Source organism: Triturus cristatus, chromosome 7 (genome assembly GCF_964204655.1).
Source record: "Triturus cristatus chromosome 7, aTriCri1.1, whole genome shotgun sequence".
In the NCBI taxonomy this organism is placed as follows: Eukaryota; Metazoa; Chordata; class Amphibia; order Caudata; family Salamandridae; genus Triturus; species Triturus cristatus.
Genome location: NC_140590.1, coordinates 776,621,651 through 776,640,882, shown reverse-complemented (window position 1 = coordinate 776,640,882; position 19,232 = coordinate 776,621,651). Strand labels below are relative to the sequence as shown.

At 47.7% G+C, this 19,232-nt stretch overlaps 1 protein-coding gene across 1 annotated transcript in view; it reads left to right on the top strand.

Annotated features, from left to right (window-relative positions):
- The window catches only part of CCDC57 (coiled-coil domain containing 57), a 742,721-nt gene that overhangs the window by 510,487 nt on the left and 213,002 nt on the right, over window positions 1–19,232 (top strand). The window contains exons 13-14 of the mRNA XM_085617570.1: window positions 11,742–11,842; window positions 12,969–13,169. Of these exons, the coding sequence (XP_085473696.1) occupies window positions 11,742–11,842; window positions 12,969–13,169 (302 nt within the window). The remainder of the gene's footprint in view (window positions 1–11,741; window positions 11,843–12,968; window positions 13,170–19,232) is intronic.

Genomic DNA, 19,232 nt, shown 5'->3' with positions numbered 1-19,232 from the left:
ATAGTAGTCTCCTTTCGGAGTTGGTGTCGGTGTTGAACCATGATCTGGATGGAATGGCTCGGCTTTTTTTTTTGTTTCAAGGGGGCTAGTTGGTCAAGCATGGTCACCATATTTGCATTGTAGAGCGAGGTGTGTTCGGATGTGGTGAGATGGTCGTTGGCACTGGGGAGGAGCGAGTTTATCCTTCCTTCAAGGGCGACGAGGGGGATCTGAGTGAGGTTTCTGGCCTATTTGGGGGGTCTTGCACGAGCTGCTGAGAGAGCATTTTTTGGTTAAAATGGAATAGATTCATGTGATGGTCCGACCAGTCAACGGGGAGTATGTGGTCAATGGTAATTGCTTCATGTTGAGCGATAATGGCATCCAAGGTTGCTCCTTTATTGTGCGTTTCCTCTGAGCAGTGCTGAGATAAGTTATTGTCATGGAGAAGGTTGGATAACGTTTGAATTAACAGGTTATTCGCTTCATTCCAGCGAAGGTTTAGGTCACCAAGAATTAGGTTGTTAGCGTCTCCGAGTGTGCAGTGAACAATCAGGTCAGACAAGTGCTCCCCGAATGCTGATATGTTGCCTGGAGGGTGATATAGAAGGTGGCAGAGGATTGTTTCATTATCCGTAGTCTTGATATTGGCGGTAAGACATTCAAAGGTATTGTATTTGCAAGAGTACAACTCCATGATGGCGATGTTGTTCTTGTGTATGATAGCTACACCTCCCCCTCGTTGGTCTTTTCTGTCTTTGTTGATAATGGTAAAACCTGGGGGCACAAGCATATCTAAGCATGTTGCGGAGAGGTCATTGAGCCACGTCTCCGTGATGAACGCAATATCTATGTCCTGAGAAAGGATGGCTTCTGCTAGCTCAGTTGCATGCCTAGAGGCTGATCTGCAGTTAATGAGCATGCAGTTGGTGGAAAACTCTTTTTCGCTGTTGTTCTTTCCAGTGGGGGCCCTAGGTACGGTGGTGAGGAAGGGATGGGGTCTAGGGGGTTTCGGGAGGAGGTCGTCCCATCTGAAACCCGTGATCACTTGGATCTTGGATTTAGGGGAGTCTGTAGGGGGGGGGAGTCGTATGTTGAGGCTAGATCGTTGGCATCTCCGGGGGACATTGCGGCTTTGTATCTTGTGGGTCTTAGTGTTGGGATCTTGGTGTCGGTATTTAAGAGTCTCTGTAACCTGGGCATGGGGGCTTTGGTTCCTATGGGATTCTGTGACGGGAACTCAGTGTCCTTTCTAGAGGGTCTCTGTGGTCGAGTCACCGGGGCCGCTAAGGGCCCGGAAGGGTGTTTTGGATGATTGGAGCTGGTCATGGGGGGCACTCTGTGAGGGTATTACCGGGGCTTTCGGGCCTTGTCTAGGTTAGTTAGAATTTCGGTCAGGCCCTTGAATATCGTTTCTAGCAGACTTTCTAGTGATGCGAGCCGCTGCGTCATGTTATCATGGGCGGGGGTAGTGGAGTCTTGGGTAGGGTCCTCTTGTGTGGTGGAGATCGTGGGTAAGTTATGATGCCTATTGCTCCTAGTGTGGACCAAGTTGCTTCTGTTAGGGACCCTGGTCATGGCTAAGTTATGATGTCTATTGCTCTTTGTGTGGGCCATGTTGCCTCTGTTTGGGACCTTGGGTAAGGGGTGCATTGGGTCATGTTGTGGTTTCGTCCTCCTGGAGTCTGCAGGAGTGCTAGTGTGGGTGGTGGCCGGAGTTCGGCAGGGCAGGGTCAAGGAGTTGGTGTGGGGGGAACAGGTGGGGCAGTTGGGTTTGGCGATCCTCTGGAAGTTGTAGATCGCCAACCTTGCTATGGTGCCCGGTGAGTCCTCGTTCTTTGTGGGGGGATATGGAGGGGGCAACTGGGATTTACACGGCATAGGTGATCCCAGTGTCAGGAGCTCAGATGTAGTGCTCCCTCCTCGCGGCCATTTTCTAAAATGTTGATTTACTGGTATAATATTGCCCTCAGAGAACATCTTAGCAACATAAACACATTATGCATGAATCACATTAGATAAAGCATAATCAGCAACATAAACACCTTATGCATAAGTCACATTAGATAAGGCATAATCAGCAACATAAACACCTTATGTCATAGGCATCACATAAATCACATGAGGTCAGGCATAAACATCATAAGCATAATCATTAGGCATGTACCCTATTAGCAATAAACCTATTATGTCTAAACACAGAACTGCCTCCGGCCAACTGGCCTTTCACTGGGGCACAAATGCCTTATGTCATCAAAAGTAAGGGGTCTAACTGGGGCCTCCCACTGCCCCTTATGCTGCCAACGCAGCGAAGACAATGTGCGCCAGGCACAGGGGCGTGGGGTGTACCTCACCCCCTTCCTCCTTATCTCAAAAGAATTGGCCCCTTACTGACAGGTAAATTAAATATGCCAAACAGGTGTTTGAAGCCTTTGAAGCCCCACTCCGGGACTTAAAACAATATTGCCCCCTCGGTGCAGCTGCCCACGCTCTCATGGTGCAGCTGGTTGCAGCAGGAGGCAAACACTGGCAACACTGTGCCTAGAGAGCCCCCATTCACTGGGCTCCCCCCGGTGCCCTCAATCGGCACCTACAATGATCCTGACAGCCCCCACTCACGGGGGCTGCTGCGGACTCTTCTTGGCCGCACGCGGGGCTCCGCTTTACTCTGGTCTCTCTCTCTCTATATATATATATATATATATATATATATATATATATATATATATATAAAAAATTACATTGTATAATAAAATGTCCCAATGAAGGGTATATATAAACGGTCACAAAATCAGTCATGGGACATAGATGGGACAACGGCAAGCTGGCAACCAGGCACATGGGCCCTGATAAAAGGGATGGGGGGAATCACACACCCCACAAAACAAAGTAATCAGACAGAAAACAACACTACCAACTGAACTGAGATGATCAGACGGCCAAGAGATAGTTGAAAGGAAAACAGCAGGTGAGTAACAACCCCGTCTAGAAAGAGAAATAAAGACTACTATCGTAGACTGTAAAAAGGGTAAAGTTAAATAAAGGTCTACACAGGGGAGGCCTATTCAAATAACTAGCCCCCATAGTAAAAGAAAGAATAGCAGACAGAGAAGCGACCCAGCTGAAGCAGTGGACGAAAATGGAGGAAATTGTATGGAAAGGTCAAATGAAGGTCCAAACGAAAGAACCATTGTAAAGAACTGAAGTAACAGATAGAGAGGCAGTTCATACAGTCTAAAAAGTGCGGAGGCAATAAAGCAAAAAAAAAAAGGTTCCAGTTTCCACAGGACAGACCTATGCCCGTACAACAAGCCATGTAACATCATTAGTGAGGATCCTGCCATCACCTAAGATTATATTTGGTATGCTTATTAGTTCAAAGGTGAACGAACCCCCCCAAGTGGTTGGCACTGTATCCGCACTCACGAGAAGTGAAGGAAACTTCCTGGAAAAGAATTTCAAGGGATCACCGTCCACCGTATGAACCAATCCAGAGTGGGTGGTCAAGGAGCACATGTTCACGAAGAAATGGAAAATGAAAAAAATCCATAAACCTCATAAAGCATTAGAAGGCACATGTGAAAAACAGCCAGGTCAGTATCCAAACAATGGGGTTGGTATCTGAGGTGTCATGGAGACGTCTCCAACAACCACAAAAACATTGTCCAAATGCGAAAAGTAACTGCAGCTTTGCGCAGGGCAGAAGCAGATTAAAACAGGTAATCCAGATGCATAGAAGAGAAAGGGTCGGCAGTGTAAGCTTGCCATGCCAAGATATAGATAAGGTACGTCTGCAAAGAACCTAAAGAAAGAAAAAGGGAAAGAGCCCGTGTATAGCGAGAACTAGCACAAGAAGTGCTAATGCCTGAAAAGAGTAAAGAAGGAACGCCACCTAGATCAGGACCAAACAATGCACCCTAGGCCAAGAACCATGCCCCTTCTCTTGCGTCTGCTGGGCAAGAAGGGCACCAGATAGAGTGAAAGGAAATTAGCCCCTGGCTAGTGTGGAGAAACACTTAACTAAACGGGGGACAGGAGCAGGAAGAAACCTCCTGCACCATTTTTGCCAAAGCACGGCATGTTGAGTCCCCTACATGGGATTCTGTCTTGTCAGAAACATATGGAAGAATACAAACGAAGTACCCTGTAGGACAGGGAACAAGGCAACAGTGCATCTGCACAATACCATCAAAATATCCCAATCAGAACTTGAGTAGAAGGCAAAAGAACACCATTCAGCCAATGGCGTAGAAACCCAACAGGGCCAAAACAATTAGATGCATCCTAAAAAACAAACCAGGGGCACTGACAGGGTAAGAATGCAACAAAAGAAAATACCTGCCGGGACAGGAGCACCAGAGTGGATGCCACTTGGAGGTGATGAGTGAAAAGAAGAAGCCAAACAGGCACTGCCCTAGAATGGCTCACGTAGAAAAGAAATCAAGGAGACCATCCCCGGACAGAATGAGTACAGGGGGAAAGAAGCAGATGGAATGGCAACTAGGGCTTAAGTTTCCCCACCACTCTAACTCTCTGGAAAATGGCGTAAAGCGGCATCAGCATGAGCGCCAAACAGATGGTGACCATTGAAAGGCATATCCACCAAGGTGGATTGAACAGATTCCAAAAAAACAGAGGTGCGTAACCAGGCATGCGGGCGAAGTGCCACTGACAGAGCAATGGCACACCCAACTGAATCTGTGATATCCATAATTAATCGAATCAGCAATTTAGCTGCCTGTTGGCTATCCTGGAGTAACTGGGTAAGAGTGTCCTGGGCCTCGTCCGGTAGTGAGGGGAGAAGGCGTGAGACCGAATCCCACAAAACTTGAGACCCACCACAAAACACAAGCGGTATTAAGTGAGCGCAGAGCTGATTTGGTGGCAGAAAAGATATACCAAACAAGGGCAAAGAGACTCCTCGACTCTCTGTCTGGAGGGACGTCCGGAAGTGCACCCATGTCAGGGGAGGCTGTAGCAGCCTGAACCAAAAGCTGCGTGGAGTAGGCTGCCAGAAGAGGCAGACCGGGGCCCCTGAAATGAGCTTAACACAAGAGCCCAGCAAAATATGAAATAAGGCCTCACTGACGTGGAGCACAGTCTCCGCCCCCATATGGTCCTGATGAAGCACCCCACAGAAGGGAGCTGTTGCTCCAGAACTACTGCAACCCTCCTCAGAAGCTCAGCAAAAGCAGAGCTAATCTCAGTAGCTAGGCTTGGAGGAGAAAACAAGCTTGAGGAGGATGGAGACTCAAGGCCACTAGCGTTACTAAGTTCAGACACCCAATGAAACTCCAGAGGAAGCTGAGCATAGTCACTTATGTCATTACCGACGCCACCAAAACACTGGTCACCCGAAGTGAAAACAGCTAGGGGTTCCTCCGAAGAAGTTAGCCTGGGGTGACCTGCTCTTTCGACACTGCTCCCGACGTTGTCCATCATTGATGCGGCGACACTTCGACATCGCAGAGGAGAGATGCAGTAGTGGTGATTGCCGCTGTCAACTTCGACTGGCTGAATCAACACTGGTGTCACAGGTGGGAACCCCAAAGCGATGTGCACTGCAGCCATGACTGATCCGACCACAGATCCAGAGGGCTTCACTGATGCAGGGGGAGACTCCGCCGGCGTGAATTCTGTGAAGGCTCGTCTGGCTTACTTGGTGCAGAGACACGCACCAGAGGGAGGTGGAGAACCAAAAATAGCATGAAGAGAGAAATAATCCCGCACATGATCCAGAGTTGCCCTGGATGTGGGTAATACTGGACGGCGTGGGGTAGACTCTCGCTGAGATGTGGAGGGGCGTCGGACGCCGTGCATATGCATATGCGATGAAGGTGGGGAAGGCCGCGACTGCAACCACTTATGCTGTGACTTACCAGTAGACATCGAGGACGAAGGACGCCAACGGGAAGGATTCCTCGAGCAGGGCCTTTAACGGTCCTCGGAATAAGAAGACCGCAACTGACATGGTGCCTACGACCACAGAGCCACTTGTAGAATCATGCAGTGCTCGTGCTGCGCCGGGGGGCAAATCTGAAAACAGGAGACACACTCTTCAGAGTCATGGTGAAAATCCAGACACCACATTCAAATACTACAAAGGTCTAGGGACCAGAAAAACGCACACTGTGTCATTGACAAAATGTCGAGAGCTGCCAAAAAATGGCCAGAGGAACTGGTCTCCAGATCCACGTAGAAGTACGGAAACGAAGAAACTGACGTCAGCGTGTCAGGGGAGGACTTGTATGGACTCTGTAAAACATTTTCCCGATCAAGCCTGGCACCTGCAGATAATTCAATGGTAAGGAATCTGAGGCTAGACGTCTCAAATAACACCACCAACCGCACTTTCAGAACCCCGAGCAGTTGAAAGGCATCACCTCAAATAAATGGGTGCTCTCCATTATGCAAGAATGGTACTGTCTAGAATGCTACACCATGCCTTTAAAATGAACCACCCCCCACATCCTAAGCTCAGACCACCTCCAGCTCCTAGAGGAATAGGTTTAAATGCTTCTTGCAGAGAGCACCATCGAACAAGTGCCTGCAAAACCATACTCGAAAGGAATGTATGTCCTCTACTTCCTCATCCTCTAAAAGTACGACTCCCTCTGGTCGATTATAAACCTCTGGCCATTGAATAGGTTCAACCTCTGTGAACACTTTCACATGGTCACCCTGCAGGACGTTGTCCCGCTGGATCTGACAAATGTGTTATTTTACATTCTGATCTACTCAGCACATCAATAGTATCTTCAGCTTCTGGTAAGTAGGCAACCGACCAGAGTCACCAAGGCTCCAAGGGTGTTCACAAAGTTCCCGGCTGTAGTTGCAGCGCATCTGCGCCAAAAATGTCATACATGTCTTTCCATACTTGGACCACTAGCTGATGAATGAATGAATGAATGATTTAAATCTTATCATGCGCAAAACTTTACCCAATGGGCGTCAAGGCGCCTAAGTCAAATACAAATAATCCAGCTCGTCAATCGGAAACGGCGAACTTTTATTCATACGCTTTGGTAAAATACCAGGTTTTAAGGGCCTTTTTAAACAAATCCAAAGAAGGGAGAGTCTTAACCTCAATTGGAAGAGAGTTCCAAAGCTTAGGGGCAACCACAGAGAAAGCTCTCGCTCCCCATCTGGCTAATCTAGTGCGTGGAACTACCAGTTGAAATAATCCAGCAGACCGAAGGGTTCTGGAAGGGCAGTAGCGAGTAAGGAAAGAGCCAAGTGCATTTTCGGTGTCAGCCACAAGAGCCCTGTAAGTGAGACATAGAATCTTAAAAGAGATTCTATGTTGGACAGGAAGCCAGTGAAGATCTCTTCTAGCAACTGTAGCTGAAGATGCCAGAGGGAGGGCAAGAACAAAACGTGCAGCAGCATTCTGCACAATTTGCAATCTATGGAGCAAGCATTTGTTTGATTCAGCATATAAGGAGTTACAGTAATCAAGCCTGGAGCCTACAAGAGCCACTGCAATCTGCTTCCGCGCCTGCAAAGAAAGATAGCTACGAATCCTATTTAGGGTTCTAATAACACCCCAACATGTGGCCACGGTCCTGTTTATTTGGAGCGTCATGGAAAGTGAGGTGTCAAAAACCACGCCGAGATTTCTGGCGGATAAGGAGGGGGTGGGGCAGATGCCAAGAGTAGTAGGCCACCACTCACTCGACCAGACGTCTAGATCTTTCCCAAAGACCAAAACCTCTGTCTTGTCGCTATTTAACTTTAGGGAGTTGATGACCATCCAATCTGCAACATGCTGCATGCATGACCTAAAGCCAATGGCGGATGTCTGGACAGAGGAATGGGCCAATGACACCATGATTTGGGTGTCATCAGCGTAGGACACCACCTCCATCCCCTGCGATCTTAATAGTCTGGCAACGGGGGCCACATAGATGTTAAACAGGGTCGGACTCAGAGCCGACCCCTGTGGCACCCCGCATTGCAATGACTTGGCAGGGGAGAGGAAACTTCCAAGCTTTACTCGTTGTTCTCTATCAAGGAGAAAAGAGTCGAGAAGTTTCAAAGCCGGTCCGGTAACTCCTGCCTCACTAAGCCGAGAAGTTAAAATGGCGGGAGACAGGGTATCGAATGCGGCTGTGAGGTCTAGGAGGACCAGTATTGTAGTTTGGCCACTATCCACCTTACGTCGGATGTTATCGACTACTACCGTGAGTGCGGATTCAGTGCTATGATGCTTTCTGAATCCGTGCTGTGTATTATCAAGATACTCACTGGTCTCAAGAAAGGTGGAAAGATGAAAGTTGAGGTGTGCCTCCAATATCTTTGCAGGAGCCGGAAGCAGAGAGATGGGTCTAAAATTTTTAAGGACAGCAGGGTCCAAAGAAGGTTTTTTGAGAAGTGGCTTTACAATAGCCTTCTTCCACACTACTGGAAAAGAGCCCTGGACAATGGACTTATTCATGACTTCCAGCATAGATGGCAAAATACTGTTTTTACACTCCTTCAGAGTTTTTAAGGGTATAGGATCCATAGGAGAGGAGGATTTGATCTTATCAAGTAGGAGACTCAATCCTTCAAGAGATAGTAAAGGAAATTCCCTCAATAATTTGAGAGGCTCTTTACCCAGCGCATCTAACTTGGCTATGGCAACAGAAGTATCCTTATCCAAGGACTGACTTTGGGCTTCAAGAGACAGATGAATGTCCAGGATTTTATTGTGGAAGAAGTCCCAGATGTTATCACATAGATCCTGGGAGCTCACTACAGGATCAGGAAGTTGAAGAGAGCATAGGGAATCGGCAATTTTAAAGAGCTCCCTAGATGACGTTAGGGAACCTGTAAGGTTAGAAAAATACTCTTGCTTCTCCAGTATGACTCTCTGTTTGTAGTTCCGCAAAGCGGATTTGTGAGCTACTCGATCTTCCGGATCCCAGGACTTCCTCCATCTTCTCTCGCTACTTCTACAACCCTGCCTTAAGAGTCTAAGATGGTCGGAAAACCAGGGAGCAGTAGGTTTCTGACGGGCTGCATATCGCAGGGAGGCGGGGGCAAGCTCCTCCACCGCACTAGAAATAGAGTACATAAGTTCCTGTGCTGCGTCATTCGCAGTCTTCGAAGAGAAAGATTCAGAGAGTCGGATATAGGGGGCAATAGTGTCATCAGTGATATTTCTGTAGTTTCTCCTAAGGGTGAATGATGTGTCATTATGATTAATTAAAAACTGGGCAGGAAGGGCAAATTCAAGAGGTATTGCAAGGTGATCCGTCCAGACTAGCGGCAAAGGTGAGCCCGTAGATAACCTGGAATCACTCGAGAAAACCCCATCAAGGATATGACCAGCCTTATGTGTAGGGCTGCTAACCAGCTGAACAAGTTCACAAGCTTCAAGTGACTCGGTTAGTGTTAAAGTATCCTTTGAGTTGACCTCATCGAGATGAAAATTAAAGTCACCCAAGATGGAAAGGGAGGGTTTTCCGAAATAGGGTTCCAGGATTCTGAGAAGGTCTGAAGGAAAACTCGCCCTAGGGCCAGGTGGTCTGTATATAAGTATTCCAGTAAAAGAAACGGATGGTGCACACAGAATGCAGAAATAAAGTGCCTCAAAACTATCTCCAGGAAGGGGTTTAATAGAGCAAGAGAGCGAGGATTTAATGAGAACAGCAATTCCTCCGCCTCTGCGCAAAAGTCTATCCTGTCTATGAAGAAGATAGCCATCGGGGATGGCCAAAAGAAGATCGTGCCCGGAGGTATCCGAAGCCCAGGTCTCCGTAATAAAGACCCAGTCTGGCTGTCTTTCTTCAACAAAGTCATGGAAGGCAATATTGTGCTTAATCAACGATCGCGCGTTAATTAAAAAGCCAGTTTTATGTGACAATGTAGATAAACATCCCGTGCTTGAGTGAGATCTAATGGGGCTTGAAACAGCGTAACAAAGGGAAACCTTACATGACACACATCGCTGGAAGTACGCGCACTCATCAGGTGAAAAACGATGAAAGCATCGTTGCACTGGGGGTCTAAGGGCCATGAGTTCCGCCGGAGAGTAGCGCCTAGGCATCTCGTAGAGTGGTAAAGAAGGGTCAGCCGAGTCCAGCCCGCCCTGCAGCACGTCCTCAGCGCGGACGGGCGCAGACGGGCTGAACTCAGGCGTAACTCCGGCGGAAGTCCGGCGATCCCACTGCGCGATGACGCTGCGCGAAGGCATGGCTGCCATTTATGTTGGTCGAGCCTCCTGAATGAGGACTAGACCGCGATGTGGCTCACCCCTCACCCAATATGGCCGCCAACGAGACAGTGGCGAGGGACCCGCGAAATGCGGTGTGTTCCAAATTACTGTGCGGGTAAGATGACAGCGTGCAGGTAAGCGGGCCAGCCGTATTTAAAAACAGGGAAAAGAGTCAAACCTAAATATAACTAAAACGACAGAACGAGGGATTTAAAATATGCGAGAGCAACAGAGTAACAGCACGCTGCACGCAGATACGCCAAGACTGAATGCTGCAGCAAACAACAGTGCCTAGCACACGTGCCACACACTTTCACAAAGCATTACTGCTTAGACATTCGAGCACGTCAACAGGTTTCAGTTGTCCAAGATGTGCATCATCTGCTACTAGCCACCGCTTTGAAGAGGAACTGTTTTTCAATCTATGCAGAGCATGTTTATCTAAAGCCACACATTCTATGAAAGGAAAATGTTGCCTACCTTGCAACCATCTGTACATAGCCTCTAAATCTGTAGATTAATATTCAGCCACCCTCTTCCCTGGAAGCGACCACAAGCCACAGATGTTTCTATGTCCTTTTCACTTTTTTGCTATATGTATCTTACTCTGTATTCAACACTGCTGTTCGCTTATACCCCTAGCCTGCGGAGCAGAAACAAATCTGAGGTGGAGCCAGTGTGGAGCAAGGGTGGAGTCCCAACAGCTCTTATGACTTAAAGGTCTTTAAAAGAAAATAATTTGAAAATATCTGGGCCCAACACCAGTTGGTAGGAGTATACAGAGCATGTGAATATACAACAATACACACCTCGAACTGATGGTTACATGGTAAGTAACGTTTTCCATCTGGTGCATACATAAGTTTCCCTCAAATTTCGCGCTACTCTCCCTTTTCCCCCTGATATGTTAGTGCTGTGCACATTAATGTCGCTGGAACAAATTGAAAAGGGATTTTTTACAGCAAAGACATTCAGCCATCTGCCTACAGCCCTGGTTGTCAGCATCAGGACTGAAAGCAGAATGCAGACAACACACCAAGGAGGTATAACCTGGTACCATCTAGCTAAGGCAGATCTCTCATTTTTCAGTATATTGATTTTGAAGCATTACATTTGGATTTTCTTTCTTTGCCCATGGCATTTCAATATTTATACTTGTGATCCAAGCACAGGGTTATGGGATAAATTGAGGGTTGGGACTTATGGACAAGTGGATGTAATAGTGATAGCGTTGATACCTTCTTATTTCTACTGACACAGTGCCCTGCACAACTGGCAGTACTCTCAGCCACTATTCCTCTGCTGCTCCCTCAAACCTTTGGCTCTGCATGATCCTGTTGCACTGCTCACCAATACTTCTTACAAACATCTCTCAAAGGCACCACTGTCTGGAAACACTCCTCAGCACTGAATTCAAGCACCACTTCCTTTAGAGTGCATTTTGTCTGGCAGTGCTTACTCTTGTTACTTTACCTCTTGCCTTGCTCTCTAGTATAGCTGTCCAGAATGGCCCGCGAACCCTCTCCCACGCAGGATTATGTCACTACTTTTTCTCTTTCAGGTGCTTTGCGTGCAGACAAAGTTGCTTCTGCAGCTGCTACAAAGAAACTAGAAGCCCGGGTTGCTCATCTGGAGTCCATGGTCACACAGCTCACACACAAGGTATAAAGAGGAAGACCTTATAACTGCTCAATCAGAAGATATACATTGTAACACAATGTATATTCTCCTTTTAGAGAGGCAATCATTGGCAAACAAAAAGCAAGCTCCCAGGTATGTAGATGTAGCATTCACAAGCAGAGAGATTCACAACTCTAGGTAGAGAGTGTCCTCACTCTCCAGGGTTGCAAAGGCTTCCATGAATCTGGCAATCACTCCAGGGGAAATTACTCCAGGTGTCACATTCTTGTTATAAGCCCCCCATGTCTCAGATCCTTCTCAGGATTCTTAAAATCTTGCAGTAAGGAGATATTCCAAACTCAAGGTCATTCAGGTATTTGGGATTCAGCTTTCAATTATCCTCATTGTTGCTTGATGGTATTCTCAAGCCCCTCAATGGACCAATTGAATGACTTCCTAATCTCGATAAAAGGTGCCATAAGGAGTTATTACAGGTTCCTTGCTTTCCTGCAAATACAAGTCCCATTTCTCACCAAAATAACTACTGACCGACTCTCTGAGGAAATTCTCTCTCCTTGATGCCTTCTCCAGTTGGTTAGATCGAAGAAACTAATACCTGAGAGCTCAAAAGGAGGCTTGGACTGCTCCAGAGGATTGGATTCCATCATATTGAGTTTGGGAGAAGGGCTGGAACTTGGGGTTACATAAATTATTCACCAGAGGGGTTTAATTATTACCACTCTGTGATAGCAAGGAGCTGACCTTTTCGGGGGATCCAGTAGCCAACCTACAAACTCATATACAATACTTTTTTTCATTTTGTTCAGATTTAAACACTTTACCAAGATATTGGAAATAGGAGACAACTCTGAACTGTGTCAGATGTCTTCTTAGCAGTTTATTTGATAAGAATCTGATAAGCTATGGGAAGTTTCATTATAAAAAAAGTTGTACTTCAGATATGACATGGCTAACTGCTGCATATTTTAATAAATATTTGAAAGTTTTGACATTGGTTAGTGTAGCCAGTAAGACTAATGTTAATTCTCCTTCATTAAGTTACTCGTGCCCCCTTTTCTTTGTGGTACTGTCAATGGTGCATGCCGCTGAACTGCTTCTGGGGATTCATTCTGCTCACTGTCTCTCTGATGCTCATGTCTTCCTTCAGCTGCGCCAGAAGCAGGTGGATGTTGACCAGCTCCGGTATGAGTTGACTCATCACACTCAGCACAGTGCTTTGGAGCTATCTACCGCTCAGCAGCGGGTGGCTGAGCTCGAGCTGCAGCTGACTGAGGCCCGGAAGGAGGCGGAGGAATACTTCAAGGGCAACCTGCAGCAGAACTTGGAAGCTGTGGCACTTGGGAATGAGGTAGGTGGAGTACGATTAGAAAGACCAAGACATCACATGCTGAGAAAACCTCATCATGTTTATTTATATTTCATATTGCGGACATTATGCTTCACTGATTTCAACTGCTCATTTCAGATTGTCCCTTCTAACCACACAACATCAGTTGTGAGTGGTCATAGGTCCGCTCTAACTAAGGAGTCTACTTAGCCACGAATACCTGCCATTGTAGGCTGAGTTGCTCCCATTTATGTCCACAATCTCAGACGCAATCATTCTTTTGGCAGCGGTAAGAGTTGCTTCATGCAAATACAGGATTCCTTCATAAATATTTTTGGCAGGAGCTATACTTGCGGTTGGACTTGCCACTCTTCTGTTTGTGCAGTTTTTTTCAACTCATGTCGCTGTAATTGTCTTTCACACTGCAGTGTTACTTTTTGATTGTTTCTTTTCAAGCTATCTGTATAAACCCACTGTGCAAAACATGTTATTTAATAAGACTAATATGTTGTTGTCCTTTCCAATTTATCATTATACATTTTCCCTAAATCAATTATTGTATTTCACTCAATAAGAAGTGCATATTTTAAGGTAACTCTGACCTATTGCCAATTGTGGTTAAATATATTTGTTGGAATGTTTCAAAATGTTTGCAAATCTGGCTTGATGCTAGGCAGCTTCACTCTCTAGGCAGCTTCCTGCAGAGGCTTGCTGTGCTGGTGCTGAGTCTCTTCCTGGTACATAAAGGTGTGTGCTTAGCCCTGAAAAAATTGAAGCTGCTTTTGAATTCTTAATCCAAATGGAACAGAACAGGGGTATGCAGAAATGTAATTTAAGACTATGGAATAAGAAGAAGCCCCTTTCGGAATGTGTGGCAGCTTTGCTGTTGTGTTCAATTTCTGGAATGTAACCTTCATGGGCCCACCTCTTCCGCTGTTTTCGGATCAGAGGGCTGTATTGGCTTATTTTACTGCCAAAGTTAGGGTTCTAAGCCTGAATTATGAGTCATCCTTCACAGCACAGCAGCCACACTTGTGTACAACATGGCTAGAACACATTGCCAAAGCCAACATCTTTTGCATAAGCGAGACATATTGGCTTTGCCAATGCTTGTTCTGTTAGCCTTCGTCACTGTGGCTCTAGGGATTGTAAGACTAATGCTAAGGCTCAAAAGCCAGTCATTGATAGAACGCACCCTTTCAATTGTCCTGTGCCAGCTGTAAATGCCAATGTAAATGCCAATGCCAATGCCACAGGACAATTGTGCCTATCAATCTGCATCTCCACGGAGCATTCGTCACCCGGCACCTGTTTGAAAAGAGCAAGAACATATTCGCGGATGTCCTCTCCTTCTGCACGGGATGGCACCCCCTGATGTGCATGTTGTTTCTGCGTGAGCGGTTTTCTTGGTCCTCTGTAGCCGCTTGCTGTTCGATATGTTGCTCGCGTAGTCACAGGATTTCCTGCTGCATCATCTTCAGTTCTTCATCCCTGCTAGTTTCTCGTTCTTCCAAGTATGCGACACAGTCTCCACCTCATCCAGATCTTTTCTAACATCCTTTAGGTCAGCTGAGAGCTGAGTTTGCATTGGGAGCAAGTCTTCATGGAGAGAGGTGAAGAGCGTGGTCATAAAGGCTTTGGTCGCTGAGGCGTCAGAAGCCTCCAACCCCTCTTTTTGATCTTCATCTCCTGCACTCACCGTGGTGAATGCCAGTGGTTGCTTCAACAACATGTCCTTCACTGACCTATCTATTTTAATCCTGGCTGCAGCCATTTAAGCTGTATTTGTAGTTTTGGCTGTTGCGATGTGGGAAGTCAGAGGGAGCCATCCTCCAATTATACGTCCGGGCTTCGCTACTTTTATTGTGTCCCACAGCCTCTCTTAGCAATGTTCCTTGGTCGATCTCAGATGTTCCCTCCTGGTCCTTGAGGACCGACCGCGAGCGGTTACCCTACAACTGGTGGGTGGAATATGGTGTATAGGGCTGTAGGTAGTTAGCAATATCAGAGTAGGGTTGCCACGCGCAGAGCACGCGTCGAGGGTCTGCCCGCCTCTCAACCACTATAAGCTATGAGGCTGGGCGATCTACTTCATTCTGCCAGAAGAGCTAAGCAGTGTTCCTTTGATATGGACCAGTTCAATGTGCTATAGGCACCGGACACGTGCCACGATCCAAAGCGGCTCCAAGGCACTCACCCAAGAGTCCGGTCACTGGAGGAGGCTCCCCTGTGCCCCCGTATGCCCCTTAGCTCTGCTGGTGTGTGCGCCCTGCAATGACCACAGTTCTCGGTGGCGCGCCTTTCACTTCTAGGCCCTCCTTCCCCTCCTTGTAGCGCTCGCTGAGGCCTCAGCAGCAAGAGGAAGCTTTGAGTCAGCCCCCCATGCGGGGTTCGGTACTGCCCTTTAGAGCCACCTCGGCCGCAACACCCCACTTACAGGGATTCAGGGAGGTGCCCTACCACCAACGTACCTCCGTTCAGAGTCGCTAAGGCTGCTGCACCTCTTTGCGGCCTTTAGGCCCTCCACTCAGGTTGGTGTCCACAGGAGGACTCGCAATGCTTCCCACTATCTCTGTAAGCCCGCAGGAGGGGTGGGGGGGGGGCTTCTGTCAGAACCCGACCTCCTCCCGCTCCACTTCACCGGATGCCAGCCCCTCAGGCTCCAGGCTAGGCGGGTTGCTGAAATGCCACAGCGCAGTGACCACCTCGCCACTCGTGGCCGGCTTCTTGAATCGCGGCCGTGCTGGGTGACCACGGCTCCCGCAGGCCTCAAGCACTGCCTCCTTGGATGTTTCGCCCTCTCCGCCCACCGCAGGGCCCACTCATGGCTTCTTCTGAGCTCTCAGAGCTCACCTTGTAATTGTTGACTCAGCCAGCGGGCACCACAAGGTCTCCAGCGGGAGCGAGCCTCTGTCTGGTTCGTGGGCCCCAACACCGTGTTGCAGGCCCAGCGTCAATCCACTCTCATCCGCCACGCATCTCACATACTCTGCTCCTTCGCCCCCTCAATGTGGGCAGGAACGGTCTTTGCCACGCCCCTAGTTCCATTTTAAATAGGAGATGGAAACTTTTGTGTATCTGTGGTAAGGTTTCTACTGGTATTGGCTGTATATGTATCCTAAGTAATTACACTATTTATTAATAGTTTTAAGGGTGCAATGAAATTTTGATCTGTGATACGTCTGAAGTTTTTATATATATATATATAATATTAGCAGACTGGACTCACTGCTTGTGCCCACATGGGAAGACGGCGAATACCGGGCTCACAGCAATACCCACATGGGGATACAACGGTTTGAGACTGCAAATACCAGATGCCCTAGAGGCAGGAGAACACGCCCACTGGGGCGGAACTATAATTTAATGCTGGTGATCTCACCGAGTTGCTGTTGCTGTCCTTGCTTTTGGCTTGTGAGAAAGGGAGTGATCCTGAAACGCGTTGAGCCTTATCAATAAAAGCGGAGCTTTTCACATGCTGCTTTCGTCATCTTTGAGGCTGATGTTTCCAAGTTGGTACACCTCACAGGGGCAACTCTTTTTGGTGGATGTTTAGCGGCTAGCCTACGCCGCGAGGTGAGACCCGCCGTATCATACGGACCTGCTGAGCCGGGCAGGACCTGGCTCTGGGCCACAGGAAAGGAAACAGCACGAGGTGACGAATAAATATTAGCAGACTGGACTGACTGCTTGTGCCCACATGGGAAGACGGCGAATACCGGGCTCACAGCAATACCCACATGGGGATACAACGGTTTGAGACTGCAAATACCAGATGACCTAGAGGCAGGAGAACACGCCCACTGGGGCGGAACTATAATTTAATGCAGGTGATCTCACCGAGTTGCTGTTGCTGTCCTTGCTTTTGGCTCGTGAGAAAGGGAGTGATCCTGAAACGCGTTGAGCCTTATCAATAAAAGCGGAGCTTTTCACATGCTGCTTTCGTCATCTTTGAGGCTGATGTTTCCAAGTTGGTACACCTCACAGGGGCAACTCTTTTTGGTGGATGTTTAGCGGCTAGCCTACGCCGCGAGGTGAGACCCACCGTATCATACGGACCTGCTGAGCCGGGCAGGACCTGGCTCTGGGCCACAGGAAAGGAAACAGCACGAGGTGACGAATAAATATTAGCAGACTGGACTCACTGCTTGTGCCCACATGGGAAGACGGCGAATACCGGGCTCACAGCAATACCCACATGGGGATACAACGGTTTGAGACTGCAAATACCAGATGCCCTAGAGGCAGGAGAACACGCCCACTGGGGCGGAACTATAATTTGATGCAGGTGATCTCACCGAGTTGCTGTTGCTGTCCTTGCTTTTGGCTCGTGAGAAAGGGAGTGATCCTGAAACGCGTTGAGCCTTATCAATAAAAGCGGAGCTTTTCACATGCTGCTTTCGTCATCTTTGAGGCTGATGTTTCCAAGTTGGTAGACCTCACAGGGGCAACTCTTTTTGGTGGATGTTTAGCGGCTAGCCTACGCCGCGAGGTGAGACCCGCCGTATCATACGGACCTGCTGAGCCGGGCAGGACCTGGCTCTGGGCCACAGGAAAGGAAACAGCACGAGGTGACGAATAAATATTAGCAGACTGGACTGACTGCTTGTGCCCACATGGGAAGACGGCGAATACCGGGCTCACAGCAATACCCACATGGGGATACAACGGTTTGAGACTGCAAATACCAGATGCCCTAGAGGCAGGAGAACACGCCCACTGGGGCGGAACTATAATTTAATGCAGGTGATCTCACCGAGTTGCTGTTGCTGTCCTTGCTTTTGGCTCGTGAGAAAGGGAGTGATCTTGAAACGCGTTGAGCCTTATCAATAAAAGCGGAGCTTTTCACATGCTGCTTTCGTCATCTTTGAGGCTGATGTTTCCAAGTTAGTACACCTCACAGGGGCAACTCTTTTTGGTGGATATATATATATATATATCGTATAAAGATTTTTGAGATTGGTACCCAAAACTAGGGCATGCTGAGGAATTGAGCCAGAGGAAAAGAACAGTTTCGGAAGGAGTTAGGTAGACAGCCAAGTCTTGATTTTCTTTAGGGAAGAGAGGAAATTCTATTCCAGACTGTTATCGGGGGGTTTACTGTCCTGTTGTGCAGTATGTAGGTACATGATGAAGTGACCACCCGAATCAGCTTTGAGGAGCCTTGCAATGGAAATAACATGCATAGCTGCTGAGCGCAATGCTTGGTTTGGTCAATAAGCGGAATTTCCATTGCAGCAAGAGGGACCCTGTAGAGGCATGATGGCAGGTACACAGGTCCTCACAAATAGACAATGGGAGCTGATGCAGGGAATGCAGCTGTCAGACATGGGAATGCGAGCAGAAAGGCCAAGTAGTAGCCTTCTTGAATGGTTCTGGATAAGCTTAAGGTGGTTCATAGAGTTTTTAGTTGGACCAAAATACAGGGAATTGCAGTGGTCTAGATGTGAGATTACGATGGTTTGGAAGACTGTTTTGCGGTGCAACAAAGCAAGTAGAGGAAGAACATTTGTAAGAAGTCTAAGTTAAGAACAATGTAACTGAGGATACTTAGGTGACTTGATGTGTGAAAGTGAGATAAAAGTCAAATAGTATGCCAGGATTCCAGGCTGTCGGAGTTGATGCTGGGGCCTCTCTTAACTCAGGGGGCACCATCTGGAGGACCAAATGGAGGACGGGACTCCAAATATCAGGACCCCATTGAAGTAAATACATTGACGGACATCCAAAGGTCCACAGATGACATAAAGGCTCAGATGTTTTCAGCAGTGAAATGGAAATCATCCTTGAAAGAGATGATCATTGTGGGGTTGTCAGCATAAAGACTTAAGCTCGATTTCAGAAGAGCAAATAAGATTGGCCTAAGGTGCGACCAATAAGCCCCAATACTCCAAATGGCAGCCAGCTCTACAGAATATGCGAGTGTTTATGAGTGAAGGTGGCTGATACTCCCATCAACGTAAAAGGCTTCATCACCCTCATCATCAAAGACTGCATTCTCAACAAGACCTCCATTGACAACGACCGGAGTGGTGACCTCCTTGTGGATGTCTCTAGTTGTCACAGACATCCTAGTCAACGGTT